The sequence below is a fragment of the Stegostoma tigrinum genome, chromosome 7 (assembly GCF_030684315.1).
Source record: "Stegostoma tigrinum isolate sSteTig4 chromosome 7, sSteTig4.hap1, whole genome shotgun sequence".
NCBI classification, from domain to species: domain Eukaryota; kingdom Metazoa; phylum Chordata; class Chondrichthyes; order Orectolobiformes; family Stegostomatidae; genus Stegostoma; species Stegostoma tigrinum.
The window spans coordinates 60,554,799-60,573,399 of NC_081360.1; the positions used below are offsets into that span (position 1 = coordinate 60,554,799).

Consider the following 18,601-nt stretch of genomic DNA (forward strand, 5'->3'; position numbering starts at 1 on the left):
TGATAACAAACTGTCAACATTTACTCCATTACCCCTCCGTACGTGTTGACAGGTTCAGGACGTACTGAATGGCAGATTAGGCCAGAAATCTTGCACTTGTAGTCTGTCATCAACAGTCTGACATAACTGCAGTGGTTCTCTTCCATACCTTGGTCCAAAGCCATAAATTGTGAAATTAGCTAGAATTTTAGCTTTTCCTCCTTGCTAGAAACCCATAAAAATTACACCTTGTTCCATGCAGAATTAATTGCGCATGAACATCTATTAAGAGTGATCATAGAACGAACAAATTCAGTGTAACATCTGAAAGTGAAAAACATTAATCAGCCACTAAAATTTAGACTTAGAAAAGACTAATTTTGACAAGAAGACATAGAGACTGTCCACTGTAAACTGCTAATTGGTAACACAACTGAAGAGAGTGGAGGATGTTTACAGTGGAGGATGTTTAAAGAAACATTTAACACAACACAAAGCCGGCTTATACTCATGAGAGGGAAAAGCTCCATTTCATCAAAAAACAAAGCCATAGACAATGGAAAAGGTAAGGGATACCACAAATCTAAAAGGAAGAATATTAAAATAATCCAAAAACTGCAGCACTGCTGAATAGAAAAGATACAAAGAGCCACAAAGCAGTTTATATGAACTACTAAAAGAGATTATGAAAGAAAGCTTGCCAAAGGCAACAAAAACAGCAACAAGAGATTTTATAATTATATGAAGGGTAAGCGGGTGATCAGCAATGTTGGCCTACAAAAACTGAAAGTAGGGATATTGTCAGTGAAGATGGAGGAATGGCAGAGATGAAGAATTGGAGATAACAAAGTGTGGAGCTGGATGAACACAGCAGGCCAAGCAGCATCTTAGGAGCACAAAAGCTGACGTTTCGGGCTTAGACCCTTCATCAGAGAGGGGGATGGGGAGAGGGTTCTGAAATAAATAGGGAGAGAGGGGGAGGATTACAAGAGAGTTGCAGTGGGAGAGAGATTCCCTGAGGTTTGTCCAGAGGGAGGAGGGTAACATCCTCAGGTTAGGCATCCCTGGAAGAGGCTTCGCCGTGAGGTTAAAATTGTATCAGAGATAATGGGAACTGCAGATGCTGGAGAATCCAAGATAACAAAGTGTGGGGCTAGATGAACACAGCAGGCCAAGCAGCATCTTAGGAGCACAAACGCTGATGTTTCAGGCCTAGATGCTTTATCAGAAAAGGGGGATGGGGAGAGGGTTCTGAAATAAATAGGGTGAGACGGGGAGGAGTTGCAGTGGGAGAGAGCTCTCCTGAGGTTTTTCCGGAGGGAGGAGGATAACTTCTTCAGGTTAGGCAGGAATTATTACTTTGCCTCATTATTTACAGTAGAAAAGGAGGGAAGCTTACTGGAAGTTTCAAGAAAATTAATAGTGGATTGAGGATAGGAGCTGGATAAAATTAAAGTAAGTAAAAGATCAGTAATGAGGGAAATAATGGAATTAAAGAGTGACAAATCCCTGAGACCTGATAGTTTCCATCCAAGGATGTTGTATAAGGGATCACATTGTAGACACGCTGGCTATAATCTTTCAGAGTTCCCGAAACATAGGGGTTGAAAGGGGAATTACAGATCGGTTTGCCTAATATATGTGGTGGGGAAATTGTTGGAATCCATAATATTGGACTAACTGGACACCTTGAAAATTTTCAGTTAGTTAGGGAGAGCCAGCTTATATTCACAGCATGTTGGCCATGCCCAAACACTCACTGATTATTTTTGAAGAAGTTATTAAGGCAGTGTGTAATAACTTTAAATTCTTTATATGGAATTTGAGAAGGCATTTGATAAAGTCCCACACAAGAGACTGTTAATTAGGGTAGAGAAAATTACTGACACTATTAGAGTACAGAATTGGGTTGAGTGGCAGGCAACAGAAAGTTGGGATAATGCGTAGGTGCTTGAATTGGTGGAATGTGACCACTGGTGACCCACAAGGATCTATGTTAGTGTCCCAGTTATTCATAATATTTATTAACGAAAGCATAGAAAGTCATATATCTAAAGTTGCTGATGAGAAAGTTTGGGTAGTATTGTAGACAGTGTAGAATGATAGTATGAAATTTCAAAGGGATATTGATAAACTAAGTGAATGGTCCAAACTGGAGCAGATGCAGTTCAATGTAAACAAGTGTGACGTTATCCAACTTGGACTGAGTTCAAGGTACTTTCTAGGTAGTGAGAAGTTAAATACAATATTTGTCCAAAGAGACTCGCAGGTTCAGGTGCGTAGATCTTTAAAATGTCATGAACAGGTGCAGAAAATAATCAAGAAAGTGAATGGAATGCTAACCTTTATATCTAGATGTAAAAGTTATGTCACAGCTTGGTTCTGAAGAAGGTCCACTGGACCTGAAAGATTAACTCTGCTTTGTCTCCATGGATGCTGCCAGACTTCCTGTGTTTTTCCAGGAATTTCTATTTTTATTCCTGGTTAGATCCTACTTGGAGTACAGTGAGCAGACCTGTGCACAGTACCTTAGGCAGAATATATTGAACTTTGAGGGAGTACACATAGGTTTACAAAAATGATACCTAAACTTTAGGCGTTAGGCTATGAGGAGAGATTATACAAACCAGGCCTGTGTTCTTTGGAATGTAGAAGGTTGAGGGGTGATCTGGTCAAAGTATCCAAGATATTAACATGAATGGAGAGGGTAGATAAAGATAAAGTATTTCCATAGATTGGGAATTGTAGATCTAGGGGGCATAGTCTGAGAATTAGCACCAGGTCATTCAGGAGGGATGTTAGGAAGCATTCCTACAAATAAAGGATGGTAGATGTTTGGAACTCACTTCCACAAATATTAATTTTAATCTGAAGCATTTTTGTGAGCATAGGTATTGAGGGATCTGGGCCAAAGGCAGGTATATGGTGTTAAACCACAGATCAACAATGATCTCAGTGAATGGTAGAACAGGTTTTAGGGGCTGAATGGCCTGCTTCTGTTTCTGTGTTCCTAAATTAAGGATTCTTTAGTGGAAATGTGATGTTAAAATTTATGGAACATTAAAAATGTTCCTGGAATTTTATATTTTTTGAATGACTAACAAGTAATTTTTTAAAACTAATTATTTTTGCAGAATACCTCAGTTTCTGCCTTTAGCACGTGGGCACATCCCAATTTTTAATTTTACCTGTATAAAATTAACAAAATAAAATTCTACTATATTTTCTGTAAAGGTTAGGTAGGTGTCTGTGAAAATGCTTTGATGTGATTGGCTGCTTTGTGAACCTAATGACATGACTGCAGCTCCAATCTAGAGATTCCCAGTCAAAATGCTGCAGTCGGTTGTTATATGATCACATGCAAATAGTGGTGAAATTTGCAGGGAACAGATTGCTAGCTCTCTTAGCAATGCACAATGTCAGCAGTGAATACATTGCTTCCCCATCAGGTAGAAACTCTACACGATTTCCAGCAGAGATCTGTGTTACTGTAACATGGTCCTTAATTCCATCTCACGTTATTATCAAGAATCCCATTTCATCCTAAACTTGCATGACTCTGTTATGTTTATTTTGATGTATTGAAGGTTAATGGAACTGCCATTGGATTTGTTGAACCTTTTTTTTCATTCAAGCCTTATTTAAATGTAGCCAACATGCTCCAGTAATTAAATAGTCAATTTATTGCAGTTTATCAATTATGGTAGGGCAGAAAATAAATACAGCGCAAGAGATTAATCTTGGAAGACAACAGGAATAAGTTGCCATAAGACTGCAGTTTTATTGTGGAGTCCAGATTATTTCTGCATCTTCTGTAGAGTAGCCACATTCAAAGATCTTTTGCTCAGTCACTCATTGGCTATTTGTATCTGAAAACTTTGAATGAGGTCCTAGAAATTTCTCAATTTCCATTTGTAAGCAAATTTTCACATGAGGCGAGAATATATGCTGCTCTCTTATTCATGGGTCCAGCTGAAAAGTTCAGCATGTGGACCATTGGAATGGTTGGGCATCTGAAGTGTCTTTTCCATTGCTTTCAACTGCTGGTTCCCATTTTTCAGTTAAATTGTAGTTGATTGCTTTTTTGTAGTCTTAATGATGTGTGGCTCGTGCTCGAGAATAAAATTTAAGTAAACAATAACCAATGTAAAGGATAGCACTTCTTCAGTTGTATAACCTGAGGAAACAGTGCATGAAATGTTCTGAAAATTAATTAAACATTAACTTGACAGGGATGCTACTTTTGAAAATACAGCAGGAAATATTTATATGTCCAACATTTATCTGAATGAAATGGTTAACTAAACTTGTTACATTCAGGCATAACATAGTTGCTTTATTCAACAATTAAAGCTCTTCTCCATGATCTATATGACAGTAGTAATTTACTGTATGTTGTCATATTTGTAATTTTGTATCAACATTGACTCGGAAATATGACCGAAAATGTCCAAATAACAAACTATTTTGAATATTTTACGATGAATAATCTTGAGAATCGTAAATAATATTTATATTTTTAGTGGTTAAATTATTTGTTTTGCAGATTTATGTCTTAATATGATGCTTTATTTATTACAGAGATTATGGCTTATCCTACCTTTCTCTGAGAACCTGTATTGGACTTTGGACAGCTTTTCTTTGCTTAGTTCTTGTTGCTACAGATGCAAGTTCGTTGGTCTGTTACATCACCCGCTTCACAGAGGAAGCATTTGCTTCCCTCATTTGCATAATATTCATCTATGAGGCATTAGAAAAGCTGTATCACCTTGGTGAGACATACCCTATCAATATGTATAATCACTTGGAACAGTTGACCCACTATTCGTAAGTATCTGAATCATTCATCTGAATGCTTCAAATATACTTCCACAGTGTTATACTGAAAATATGCAATACAGTTACATTCTACATTGTAAGGAATGAACTTGTAAATTTTGTTGTGTGAACCCTTTCACAAACAAAATACAATTTCAGCCAAAGAATTAACCTAAGATTTTGATTTTCAGTTGTCTTAGTTTTAGCTTGATTTATAATTTGCAAATGTGATATTTGTAAGCAAAATTAATGCAGTTTAATTAGTGAAATTTTTTTAACAACTAATCAGAAAATGAAAATTTCACAGCGAGCCTAGCAAAAATACTCTCCGTTGTTTTCGAATTGTGCTGTTAAGCTGTGAGAACTAACTGTGCTTACTTATTATTATGCGTGAACATACTCTATTTACATTCTTTGATTGTTAATACCTTTCGAAGCAGTAACTAACATCGTCAAAGGAAATAACTTACAGTTACCTGCTCCTTGCTGTAAATCTATTACATTTCTAACGTTTCCCAGTTCTGGTGAAATGTTTTTCACCTGAAACATTAACTCTGTTTCTCTCTCAATAGATGTTGCCAAATCTGCTGAGAATGTCTAGCATTTCCTGTTTTTGTTTCAGATTTCCAGCATCTACAGTTTCTACTTTCTATTTACTAAACGTCACCTTTCTGGCAAGTGAAGTTCAGCTTAATCAATGTAGATCCTACACATGATATGTGATGCTGACCAAAAGAAATATAACAATGAAGATCACATTTTAATGAATATTTTACTTCAGTTCCTTGGGCTTGCAATTCAATTCAAATCGTTAGTGCAAGAGCTGCAGGCACTGCCATATATGAGGGAGGGTGTACTTAAAAGGTTGGGCAGTGAGGTTGTTAGACGTTTGTGCACTTCTTCCAAGTGCCTTGACTTTGCCTCTGCACATTCTCAACAAAGTCTCTGTATGAGTTGGATTTTTTCTACCCTAGATGTGATAGAGCATGTAGTATGAGTATCACTTAATTGGCAGCTTAAACACATCTGAGGTACACTTCAATTTTCCTACTGTTTCATCATTTAAGTTTTGTTAGGAAGGTCCATTAAGTGGTCAATTAACAGTTGCTTAAGGGCCTCAATCCAATGCCTGCTGAAAGACAGCAGATGCACTTCTATGCAGAAAATTTGCAAGTGCTATATTTCAAGAAAATGAAAGTGAGGAAGAAAATTTGGATGGGAATGTCCTATGTAGGCAATTTGCTGAATCCTTTGAATGACTGGCTAAAGTATGCATTGGACACAACCTGGAAATTGATTTTATATCTCCTGTATTTTGCAGTAAAAACAGAAGAGGGTAAAGTTATGGTTGTGAACGCAAAAGGAATCAATGCTAAAACTGGAAATAGGCTTCATGGAGTCTTCATTAACTGAAAAATAATTAAAACAAACCTGTACCCTTGAGCCTATTTTCCTAACAAACCTGTTCAAAGATGTTATTACAAACACCTAGAGTAAGTAGCGCTTGAACTCAGATCTCCTGGTCCAACGGTAGATACACTACCACTATGCCACAAGATGGCCCTCAATTGAGGAATGCTATAAATGGATAAATTCCTGGTAAACAAAATAAGCATTAAGACAAACTTAAAATTACTCAGGAAACTGTAAATACTCTACTTACTGAATCATCTGACATGCACCCTTGGAGAGAAAAGCTTTGGACACTGTACCTGGAAGCTTTTGCTTTTGAGTTACTGGCCACCTGCTGGATCCATCTTTTTGAGAGACAGCGACACAGCGACCCTGGCCTTTCTTTTGCCTCCTCCTGGCCAATGAGTTGTCAGTCTTAGTTGGGCTGGTTGGCATTTCCTTCTCTTTCCTTCTTCCTTTCTCGCTGTGGGCTGATGGCCAGTGCCATGTGGTTCCTGAGGTGGATGGACACTCATGGCCATTGGACAATGCCAGTGACCTGCTGTTTTCATCCAGGGCTGGAAGATGACAGCACCTCTTATCCAAATGGAGTCTCTTCGGCTCCTCTGCCTTGTTCATCTCGCAGTGGACGAACCTTTCCTTGGGGACCCGACCTCAGGGATGGAGGGAAGTACGGGCTACTACGTTCTGTTCTGATTGATGGCATGCTGGTTTGGGGCAGGTCCTTCAGGTCAGGTGAGAGAATCAGATCTGTCAAGCTCAGTTGTGGTTGGCATTGTGCTAGTTGGGAAATGTAGGGTGGGGTGTGGCTCTGGGTGCGATGCTTTTCGGAGGGTTAGTGTGGACTCAAAGGGCTGAATGGTCTGTTTCCACACCATAGGGATTCTATGAATGGATGAACAACACATTCACCTGAAGGTATTAGATTCATAGTCCTTTACTGATGCAAGTGTAATATTTACATCTCAAGAAAGGATACTTGTCAATGAAATATAATAAAAATACTGCAGATTATTGGAAATCTGAATTGAATACAGAAAATACTTCAAACACTGAACAGCTTGATCCACAACTGTAAAACAGGAAACAGAATAAATATTTCAGGACCATGAACTTTCATCAGAACCACTACTTATTTAGCAAAAACTGAACATGATTTGTGTCAGAGGGAGTGAAAGGGTAGCCATTATCAATAAAACAGAAATGATAAAATACTGAAATGCTAAATAAAAGTGTATTTAATTACTTTTACATGGAGAAATTGGTAAGCACCTTAAATAGATATTATTGAAATAATGATATAGCACTTGTATCATCAATCTTTGCTGAAATTTTAGTATCTATTAATAGTAATAAAATGCTAAACAGGTAGTCTCACTTGAAGGGTGGATTACTTACTGATGGCATCTCTCATACAGATGAAGGAGATAGTTATATCAGTTTTGTAATGTGTGACTTGTAACATTTGCTGTTGGTTAATATATACATTTATTACAGATGCATTTGTGTAGAACCACAAAACTTGAACAATAAAACTTTGCAGTACTGGAATAACCACAATATCACAGCAGCAGAAATTCCATGGGGAAATATGACACTGTCTGTAAGTTTGAGCTAAAGTTGCCTTTGTCAAATATAGGGGTGTGTGAGAACATCTTGTGAAACCAGAAGAGAGAAGCAGCTTTGGATACTTCTATTTCTTCAAAATATAATTTATGTAGGAAAATGTGTGTATAAACAGGTAATTTGCTTTTTTCTGCAAGTACAGGGGCATTGTTTTTGTGCTCATCCAAATTGGAACAGGATGCAACATACTGAATTTTATTTCAGAGGTCAGGCACATGATACAGTCTTTCTTTTACTAAGATTTTGAGAGCTCAAAAATCAGTGTGAACTATTAGCTCAGATAAAAATCAGCTATACTCAACAATCAATGATCATGCACCTGAGAAATAAGTCTCGCGAGATAAAACAGTGATCGTAATTCATATTTACAGAAGATGATCTTGGAAAAGCAAGTCTTCATTATTCACATAACTTTAGAGAAGACAGAAGTCTGAATTGAAATGTAAATGTAAAACCTCACCTTATTGTCAGTCCAAACATAAGAACCAGGAGCAGGAGAAGACCATCTGGCTCCACCACGGCTGATCTTTTGCTGGCATCAGCTCCCGTTACTCACCCTCTCACCATAACCCTTAATTCCTTTACTGTTCAAAAAATTACTTATCTTAGCTTTAAAAACTTTCAATGAGGAAGCCTCAACTACTTAGCTTAAGACCAGCTAGCAGATAATGAACTTAGAACCTCCTACTTATGCATAGGAACTACCTAAGTATCCTGGCAAGAGGTTTATTCCGTTGTTAACTGTGGTACACTGCTACTTTCTGAGGGAATAATTGAAATGTTATCATCTGCAGACGAACAGCTTGAGCAGATGTCAGCGTCAAAGTAATTCCACCACCTACATCAACGAATACCTAAGTGTAGTAGGAAGTCTTCACTTCCTTGTCTCCAGAATTGTTTTCAGAGTGCTCTTCATTCTTCATTTCATGTACCTGATTGATCCCTGGTGATGATGTTGAATGGTGCCTTAGCTATTGCAGCAGCCATGATGACACAGCTGTTAAGTTCATCTTTGAACTGAAAGTGCTTCATTGTTTGGCGTCAGTGTTTAAAACTTTCACCAATGTGCAATGCAGAAGAAGAGACAAATTGGAATTTCAGTTCATTGCCTTCATAGAACATAGAATATAGAACAATACAGCACAGAACAGGCCCTTCGGCCCTCGACGTTGCGCCGACCTGTGAACTAATCTAAGCCCCTCCCCTGACACAATCCCATCATCTTAAAGGGGTTGTAATTTCTTTGGTCCTGGAGTCTTGCCTCTTAAATCAGGTTCTTCTGCATTGGTCTCTGCTGCCTTTATGTTCAGGTGGTTGTAAGAATCACATATTGTGAATAAGATAAATATACCACAATTTTTTTTCTGATCACAAACATTGATAAAATAATTAAAGTACTTCATTTGTTATGTGTCATTTCAGAACATATTTGCAATGATATTGTAAATTTGTCAATGTAACCAGATCAAAGATTTTACTGAAAACTTTATGTTGCACTTTAAATTTCAAACTATTGACTGTAAAATATTTTTGTTTTAGGAATGTATAAAATTTCATGGAAGGTTTCTTGGCACAGCTTGTGGACACCATGGTCCATATGTTCCAGATGTCTTATTCTGGTCAATTATACTGTTCTTTTCCACATGTACGTTATCACATTTCCTGAAGCAATTTAAGACAAGCCGCTACTTTCCGACCAAGGTAGATTTTTAAAAATTGTTTTGTATGGAAACTGTCTTTATTTAATTGCTTGACAATATTCTTTTGCTTGGAAGCAGCGGTGAGGTCGAAAATCTGTAAGTCAGTTCCTTCACAGAGAAAATATGCACTAAGATGCACAATGCTTCTTGTGATTTATGACAGTATGGTTGCAAACGACTAATATCACATTTGATGAATACTTTCCGTGAGCTCAGTGCCTTTCATTTAGATGTTTGTTAGTACAGAAAGCACTGCCATCTACTGTATTATCAGAAGAATAACAATCATTCAAAAGTAAGAGATGCTTAGAAATAGAACTGAATGATGCAAACATACTATAACCTGCACCATGAAATTAATTTGTTTTCTGTTGCTTCTTGGAAATTAAATGAGTTGTGGTCAGCCTTTATTTATTAATCAACAAAAGATTGTGGTTGCAAACTCAGCCATTAGTACCTTGTTGCTCAATTCTGAGAGTATATGATAGTTGGAACTGCCGATGCTGTGGAATCTGAGATGACACGGTGTCGAGACCCTTAATGTCAGCTTTCTTGCTCCTCTGATGCTCCTTGGCCTGCCGTGTTCATCCAGCTCTACACTATTATCTGAGAGTATATTCTTGTCTCCAAAATTGTGTCCGTGGTATATACACCAGATTTAAGACTTCACTGTCCTGGCACAGGCAAACTGGTAAAAACACAATGGCCATCAAAGACAAATAGTCAGACATTCTGATGTCCTGAGTGTTGGTGGAGCAGTATAGACAGAAGTTATGTGGCGGGACCATAAGGAATGCAGGACATAGATCCCTCTGTGGGAATTGGCCAGGAAGCTGATTTTTCCAATGTGCAACCCCTGCGCCTGGAACCTCTTGAAAGAGTCAATTAAATTCAGAGAATTTGAATGGTTCCAACTCACTTAAGCACAAAAGTTAGGCTAACTCAGGGAAGCTTAGATTAAAAACCTAGTCTAAGTCCAGTATAATCATTAAATTGACCCTTTAGCTACATCTCATTCAGCTGCTTTCACCCAGGACCCCCAACGGATCTCTATGTTCTCTCTACCTGATACTGTCAGGTCCTGACATCCCAACCTTCTGGACTGACTTAATTCTACTACTTTAAAACCTGACCCTGCCAGAACCCAATATCTCAACCCTCCTGCTGGCCTGACTACCTTGAACTATCCTGATCCCCACAATTCTCTACCACACCAGACTTCACCATCGTCCTCCCTGCTCGCCGTCTGACTCTCCCTGATCCAACCATCTCCCTCCTAACTGTCAGATCTGATATCCTCAATTACACCTTGCAACTGAACCTGAACTTATATGGCACTCTAGCACCTCATCTGACTGGCATTCTATTACCCCTCACACACCTGGCATCTGACCCCATACTTAACTTCCATATTCACCCTTTCACAGGAACTATCAAAGTGGTTGACTATGCTGCTTGACTTTTAAATCACAGAACATAGCACACTGATTGCTGCAAAAGGGAGCACTGTTTCCATGCCAGTTCACTTCACTGCTGGAGTCATAATAGAGGCTAAATTTCCAGGAATCTCCAGCAGAGAAGACATCAAAATGTAAGTGGGTAAGTTTTAATCTGATCAGATTTGGAAATAAGATTTACAGCTCTGATTGGAGTATCTGGACTGGTGGTTGGAAGCTACATGCTGACATCCTGGGAGGGGACAGTGGGTTTGCCCCTCAAACACCCAGTAATATGTGTGGTGGTAACCATGCCATCACTCCTGGTCGACTGCTAAAGGACAGATTGATGGACTGCTGTGACACTGCACAAGCTCCTTTGAACACTGATGTCTCTCAGCATGATAACAGCAGTCTAAGCTTGTCATCTCCAGTCTGTACTTTCAGCGTTTCCCTTCTGCTACAATTTCTGTTTAGTAGGTTCTCTTGTGCTGTGATGAAGGCTGAGACATCAGACATCAGATACTGCATGATACTTAGGTCCATACTGGAATTGGCTATCACCCCAGCACCGGAACAGATGAATTCCAAGGTGTGTGCCAAGTTCATGTGATCTCCTTCATGTTCATTGACAGTGACCACAGGCTTTCTGCACAGCTGACTTCTTCCAGCACACAATTCAACAAAAGTCTTATTTTGATCCAAAGCACATTTGTAATTTAAAGTTAGTATAAAGTATATTTGCAAAATATCTTTCTCTTCATCCAGGGATTCGTTAATCTACTTCTTATCACAGATGTTTTCATTCCTGATATCAGAATGTTATTACAACACTTGGTATCTTTTGTTTCAACTCATGTAGGTGTTGGAATCTTGGGGTAGATTTTTAACTCTAAGGCTGATAAAATATACAGTCTGGATGTACAATATTCCCAGTTGGAAATCTAACTTTGGGTCCAACCCTCATCACCTTAGAATCATATAATGGTTACAACAGATGGAGAGGCTATTGAGCGTATTGATTCTGTACTGATTGTCTGCATGAACAATTCCAGTTATCTCACTCTCTGCTCTTTCTCCTTGACCGTCCAAAAATTTTGTCTTCGCATGCTTACCCAATTTAGTTTTGAAATACACAAACGAATCTACCTCTACAATCTTCCCTAGCAGTGTGTTCCAGATCCTAACCATTCATAGCATAAGAGTTTTTCTATGACACCTTTTGTCAATCACCTTAATTCTAATTCCTCCAGTTTGCAAATCCTCAATAAACAAAGGAATAATTTTTCTTCATTAATGCTGCCCAGCACCTTAACATTTTGGATATCCTGGGCTGATGAAATACATCGTATCCAAAGGGTTGAATGGCCAGCAAGGATACCAAATAGGTCTGTGGGTGAGGGGGCAGTCCAGACATAGAAACTAAGGCGTCCGAGGTAGTGTTGGCCCCCATCATTCTCTGTGGAATCTGAATGGCCATTCTACTTCCTGCTTCTACAAAAACAATTTTGAACTTAGATCAGATGGATCTGTGTCTCATCACTGTCATTTCTCGTTCAGTGTAGCCCATAAGACTGGAGCATACAAATTAGGAGAGGAGTTAGCCATTCAGTCCCTTAAGACTGTTCCTCCATTCAATAAGCTCATGGCTGATCTGATAGTTGCCTCAACTCACTACTGCCTGGCCTCCACCAGCACCATAACCTTTGACCCCCTTCTTAGTCAAGCATCTATCTTCCTCCCACTTAAAAATGACTGAGCTGGGACGAGTGCTGTGTCTTTTTCTAGTCCCACTGCTCCGTGGGCCGTAACATAAACTAGCCCAGCCTGTCCCCGCCTCCCTAACCTGTTCCTCCTCTCACCTATCCCTTCCTCCCACCTCAAGCCGCACCTCCATTTCTTACCTACTAACCTCATCCTGCCTCCTTGACCTGACCATCTTCCCTGGACTGACCTATCCCCTCCCTACCTTCCTACCTATACTCAACCTCTCCACCTATCTTCTTTTCTCTCCATCTTCGGTCCACCTCCCCATCTCTCCCTATTTATTCCAGAACCCTCTCCCCAGCCCCCTCTCTGATGAAGGGTCCAGGCCCGAAACGTCAGCTTTTGTGCTCCTGAGATGCTGCTTGGCCTGCTGTGTTCATCCAGCTTCACACTTTGTATTCTTGGATTCTCCGGCATCTGCAGTTCCCATTATCTCTGATAACATAAACTGAGTTGTTTTACCCAGTTCTTGACATAGTCAATTTTATACTTTCTCCACTTTACACTTACAGTGAAAAGATTCATCAACCAGGTTTCTTTGAAAAAAAGCAATTCAGTGGAGATGTGTAACTGTTATTATACACATTGTGATGCAAATAAAATGTGCACTCTTCTAGATAATCCAAAATATGCACACAAGATAAAGAGAAAAAAAGAATGGATTTCTCTCTATGTGAGTTTACTTTGTGGAAAGAAAGAAAACACTTTGACCAGTATTGGTTAGATCTTGAAGGGAACAGCAAGAAGGTTTGAATGCACAGAAGGATGTCAATATGGCACACATAGATAGGTCTGATAGACAGATACTGGAAGTTGCAGCTTGTTCAGGAAGCGCAGAATCGAGAAGTCTTCCAGACACTATTCAAGTAGACAATTCAGTTTAATACAGGGCTCACAATAGTGTTGTTTCGGAAGGTCAGAAAGATGAGGTGGACAGCGTTTTGCTGAGCAGGCTGTTCTCGAAGTGACATCCAGCACAATTTTTTATCAAGGCAGCCATAAAACCTAGATGGATGATTTCTAAAGAGCAAGCTGAAGCAATTGATGTACAGCTTAGGTGGATTGGCTGTGTAAAATTGCCTTGTAGTGTCCAGGGATATGCAGACTAGGTGAATTAGCTATGACAAACGCCAGGTTAGGGACTAGGTCTGGGTGAGATGATCTTCAGAAGGTCAGTGCAGACTCAATGGGCCAAATGATCTATTGTCACATTGTAAGGATTCCATGATTCAATTAATTACCTGAAGTTATGACATTTCCCCAAAAGTGTCTTAAAAGTAGAAGTTTCAATGTGTCCCTTCATTGACCTTAAAAAAACAAAGTCCAGGTATCCACAGAGCTTGAAATAAATTCAGTTTGCTGCAACCCGTTAAAACAAAAGTTCACAAAAAATTAAATATGAACCCTCATAAATCCTCTACCCTTACAGAAAATAGAGCACTATTTACAAATGCATTACATTCCAAAATGCAGAGAAAGAAATATTAAAACACATGCATCTACAAATTTTCACCCACTCTTTACATTCAGTCCGTACTGCTATCTCTGTATGATACCATGGCTTTAAGAGTAGCTTTTGGGGTTTGGAAGCTGCTATACATCTCTCCCTGCTACAGCAAAATGCTTGAGTTCTTTCTGTCTTACAGAGTTTGCTCTTGATGTTCCTTCCTCCCGGGCTGGAGGATTGCATGTGAGACAATCTATTTTATTGAATTTGCCTTTGCCAAGGATGTGTTTATGGGATGTAACTATGTTCGAACAGTTCCTGTTTAGTAGTTCAATTATCGATTATGCTGTTAAGCTGTTCAGTAGAGTTGAGTTATACCAATTCTTCTTTCTTTTGTTTGTATTTTAACTAGACTGTAAGAATAACATTGTGTTTTGTTTCAAGCCTCATAGTTTGACCAATTGAATTGCATCAGGAACACATTTCTTACACTTGTCCTTACAATAAGTACAAAGCTGGGGTCTGGGCTATCTTCTTAATATATTTTGAGGGAGTTTGGTCTGGCCCATAAACACTCTGATACCTTTTTAGTACTTTGATTCAAGCAAAGCTACATTCTTGACACAACATCATCAATTACATCAATTTTACAGGGTGTGGAAAGGATCTTTAAGTAATAAGGTCTTGGTAACAAACGCCGCTGAAACAGTCTGATATTTGGTATATTTGATGAGTACCTTAGTTTCCTTCCTCCACTTCACCCACTGATTCAAAATTGTTTCTCAGATACAGTGTGCAGATTTCCTGCACAGTGAAGATACTTGTGAATTGCCTATCCATTTCATCTGCTATTTCTTCATTTTCCATCATTCATTCACTCCCTAGAGGATTAATGCTCACTTTATTTACTCTTTATCTTTTAAAATACCTGCAGAATCTCTTACCATCTCTTTTCATTTTGCTCACAAGCTTCCTGTTGTGATCTAGTCTCTGATTCTTTATTAATATTTTGGCATTCTTTGCTGTTCTGTATATTCTGTCCAGTCTTCTGACTTGTTATTCATCTTTACAGAGTTATACACTTCCTCTTTCAATTTGATCCCCTTTTTATTTGCTTTAGTTAGCTACAGATTGTGTATCCTTCACTTTAAATTTTTTTTTATTAGAATTGTTTGCCTGAGTATTCTGAAATATCTGCTAAAATGCCTGCCACCATGTTTCTTATAACCTATTCTATAACCTAATTCCCCAATTCATTTTAATTGCCTCTGTCTTCATATCCTCATAATTGCCCTTATTTTAGTTTAAAGCAGTATTCTTAAATCTGCTGTTCTGTCAAAGTGAGACTACCATTCCCTGAACTGAACAAATAGTTGTACTTTTGTCTTTACCCCGCTACAATTCTGCTAACATGCTGTGTTTTTCCCTCCTGCATGTTGGTTTTCTAACTTTGTCCTATCTGCAATCAATATAAGCATCATGCCCAAGTCTGTATGAGGTGCTCAATTTACATTCTATTTGCATAATCGTGCATACATTGTGAATAAAATTTCACATTTTTCTGCACCTTTGTAAAATGTGACTGATAAGTTTTATTTCATTGTCATAGGTACGATCAACTGTTAGTGATTTTGCTGTCTTTCTCAGTATTGTCACTATGGTTTTAATTGACTATGGTCTTGGGATACCATCACCAAAGCTCCAAGTCCCCAGTGTTTTCAAGGTAACTTAAAATTCAGTTTTGTAGTTACTTTGATGTGGCATTTTACATTGTGTTTAAAAAAAATGAATCAGAAACATTTATAGTACACAAGTGACCATTAGACTAACAGGGTTGAATTTTCCTAGCCTCTTGGAGGCAGAGGTGCAGAATAAGTATTGACAAACTATATCAGGACAGCTTCCCAATCTGTCCCTCTGTTAAGTTACAGTACCCGAGGTGGGAGTTAGCAGCTGTCTCTGAATTAGTGAGAAGGCAGCATATCCAAATAAGACCCAATCACTGCCCATCTTTACATAGGCTTGCAATTTTCCTGGCATTACCTAGACATTGCTGAATTAGGGGTTCAGCAATGGATTGGAGTCAACATTAGAATGGAAGATTTGAGTTAGGATTCAATTGAGTGTTAATTTTCCAGCAGTAATTAACAACTGGAATTTATTCCCTAACAGTAGGCATGCCTTACTAGAGACGCATAACTACACTAGTGCTTGTCCTATTAGAATACTAACTGCTTTCTTCCATTGAAGATGCTTCCATGGTTCCATTGTCACTCTTACTAATGTCCAAGGAGAACAACAGCCATGTCCATGAGCTATGTTGATTGGACCATCATCCTGATACCTCCAACTTAAAATTCATCATGACCGTGATGCATGTTCATGTTTTTGCCGAGTGGGTGGTGTTGTGGAAATCTAGTTCATAAGTCATATTTTATAATATAATTGTTAGTTTCAGGAATTAATATTCTAATTGTAGATAATTGGTGGACATCTACGTTTTAAATGAACTAAGAATACTTCCTGTAACTTAAAAAAATAGTAAATCAAGTTTATCTGCAAGCGCGCCCTTAGTGCAAAATGAAATGCAAGATTATAATTTTTTCACATAGGTCACTTGCTTTATTATATGACTAAAAGTTAAGCTAAAAAATGAAATAAAGAAGTAAAATACCATAAACTGTAAAATAGTGTCAGGAATATGTTTCTTTGCAAATATTTTAGTTGTGACTTGATTTTTCTTGTTGCAGCCAACCAGAGATGACCGTGGTTGGTTGATTAATCCTCTGGGTCCAAACCCATGGTGGACTGTACTTGCAGCTTTTATTCCAGCCCTCCTTTGTACAATATTAATTTTCATGGACCAACAGATCACTGCTGTTATTGTCAACAGGAAGGAACACAAATTGAAGGTGAGTGTACACTTGATCTTTGAATAAATAACAAATCTTAATGAGAAGAATTTTAGATGCTTTATCTACTTGGTGTTTTTTTTTGTGTGGTATGTCCTGCATTATACAGACTTAATTTAAGATGGTGTCATAGAGTCATATAGCACAGAAATATATCCTTCGGTCAAACCAGTCCATGCCGAACATAATCTCAAACGAAACTAGACCGACCTGCCTGATCCTGGCCCATATCCTCTCAACCTTTCCTATTCATGTACTTATTCCAATGTTATTAGTTTACACAATAGATATGCAAGTTGATTAAAAATCAATTTTTACACTGTAAAAAAATTGCACATGCTATTTGCTATAATGCTGATGAAATTTACAGCTTTATTTCAAGGCAGTATTATGAGCATCTTGTCTCAATTTTACTTTATTTGGTAGATTCCTGATCAACAAATAAAACAGAATAGAACACCAGTCATTTACAGTGGCAACAACATTGGCAAACATAGATAACAAAGTGTAGAGCTGGATGAATGCAGCAGGCCAAGCAGCATCTCAGGAGATGCTGCTTGGCCTGATGTGTCCATCCAGCTCCACACTTTGTTATCTTGAATTCTCCAGCATCTGCAGTTCCCATTATCTCTTGGCAAACATAGCCCTGTTATTCCTGCAAAGCTCTCCTTACTCATTTATGGGAGATTGGAGCTCTGTCCCACAGATTATTCAAGCAACAGACTGATGTACTCATTGTCGCAGACAGTGACCAGGCATTCTCATCATCTCTGGCACCCCCACCATGCCTGGTGATGTCCTCTTCCCCTGGCAGGACAAACCCACCAGAGATGATAGCAGAGCTAGATACAGTTGGGAGGAAGTTGCATTGGAACTTCTAATCATTAAGTCTAAAGTCCATAAGTTCTCTGAAAATCAGATCAAACATAGGCAATGAAATGCCTTTCCAAAAACCGCCCTCCTCCATGTTGAGCACCACCAGTACTGAGGGTAGAAAGGACATAGAATGTGCTCTGAGCAGAGGAATTCAATATCTATGACCAAGAGTGGCGAGTCCTAAAGGACATCGCTAATAGACTGTGTCTGCCCGAGGGAGGGTGAGGGAACCGATAACAGATATATACAGACTTAACCTTGTCCTCACCAGTCTACTTGGTGTAATGCATTTATCCATGGCAGTATTGGTAGGTGTGACCATCCCACAGTCCTTGTAGAGAGGAGGATTGGTCTTCACATTGAAGATGCCTACCATTGTGTTGTGTGTTATTATTAGCATGCTGAATGGGAAGGATTTTGAATAGATCTAACAGCTCAAAACTGGGCATCCATAAAATGCTGCAGATCATTAGCACCAGAACTGTATTCAACCACAATCTGCAACCTAATGGTTGGCATAATTTCAACTCTACCATTCCTATCAAGTAGAAGGACCAATGCTGGATCAATGAACAATGTTTTGGATATGAGCCTGAAAGAGCTGATAATGAGGAATGCCACATGCAC

The 18,601-nt window shown here is 38.7% G+C and overlaps 1 protein-coding gene across 5 annotated transcripts in view; it reads left to right on the plus strand.

Moving 5' to 3' along the window:
- Positions 1–18,601, plus strand: part of slc4a10a (solute carrier family 4 member 10a) — a 265,329-nt gene that overhangs the window by 203,037 nt on the left and 43,691 nt on the right. For all 5 annotated transcript variants that reach the window (XM_048534170.1, XM_048534165.1, XM_048534168.1 and 2 more), the window contains 5 exons: positions 4,561–4,806; positions 7,708–7,813; positions 9,376–9,537; positions 15,796–15,909; positions 16,937–17,098. In XM_048534170.1, the coding sequence (XP_048390127.1) occupies positions 4,561–4,806; positions 7,708–7,813; positions 9,376–9,537; positions 15,796–15,909; positions 16,937–17,098 (790 nt within the window). The remainder of the gene's footprint in view (positions 1–4,560; positions 4,807–7,707; positions 7,814–9,375; positions 9,538–15,795; positions 15,910–16,936; positions 17,099–18,601) is intronic.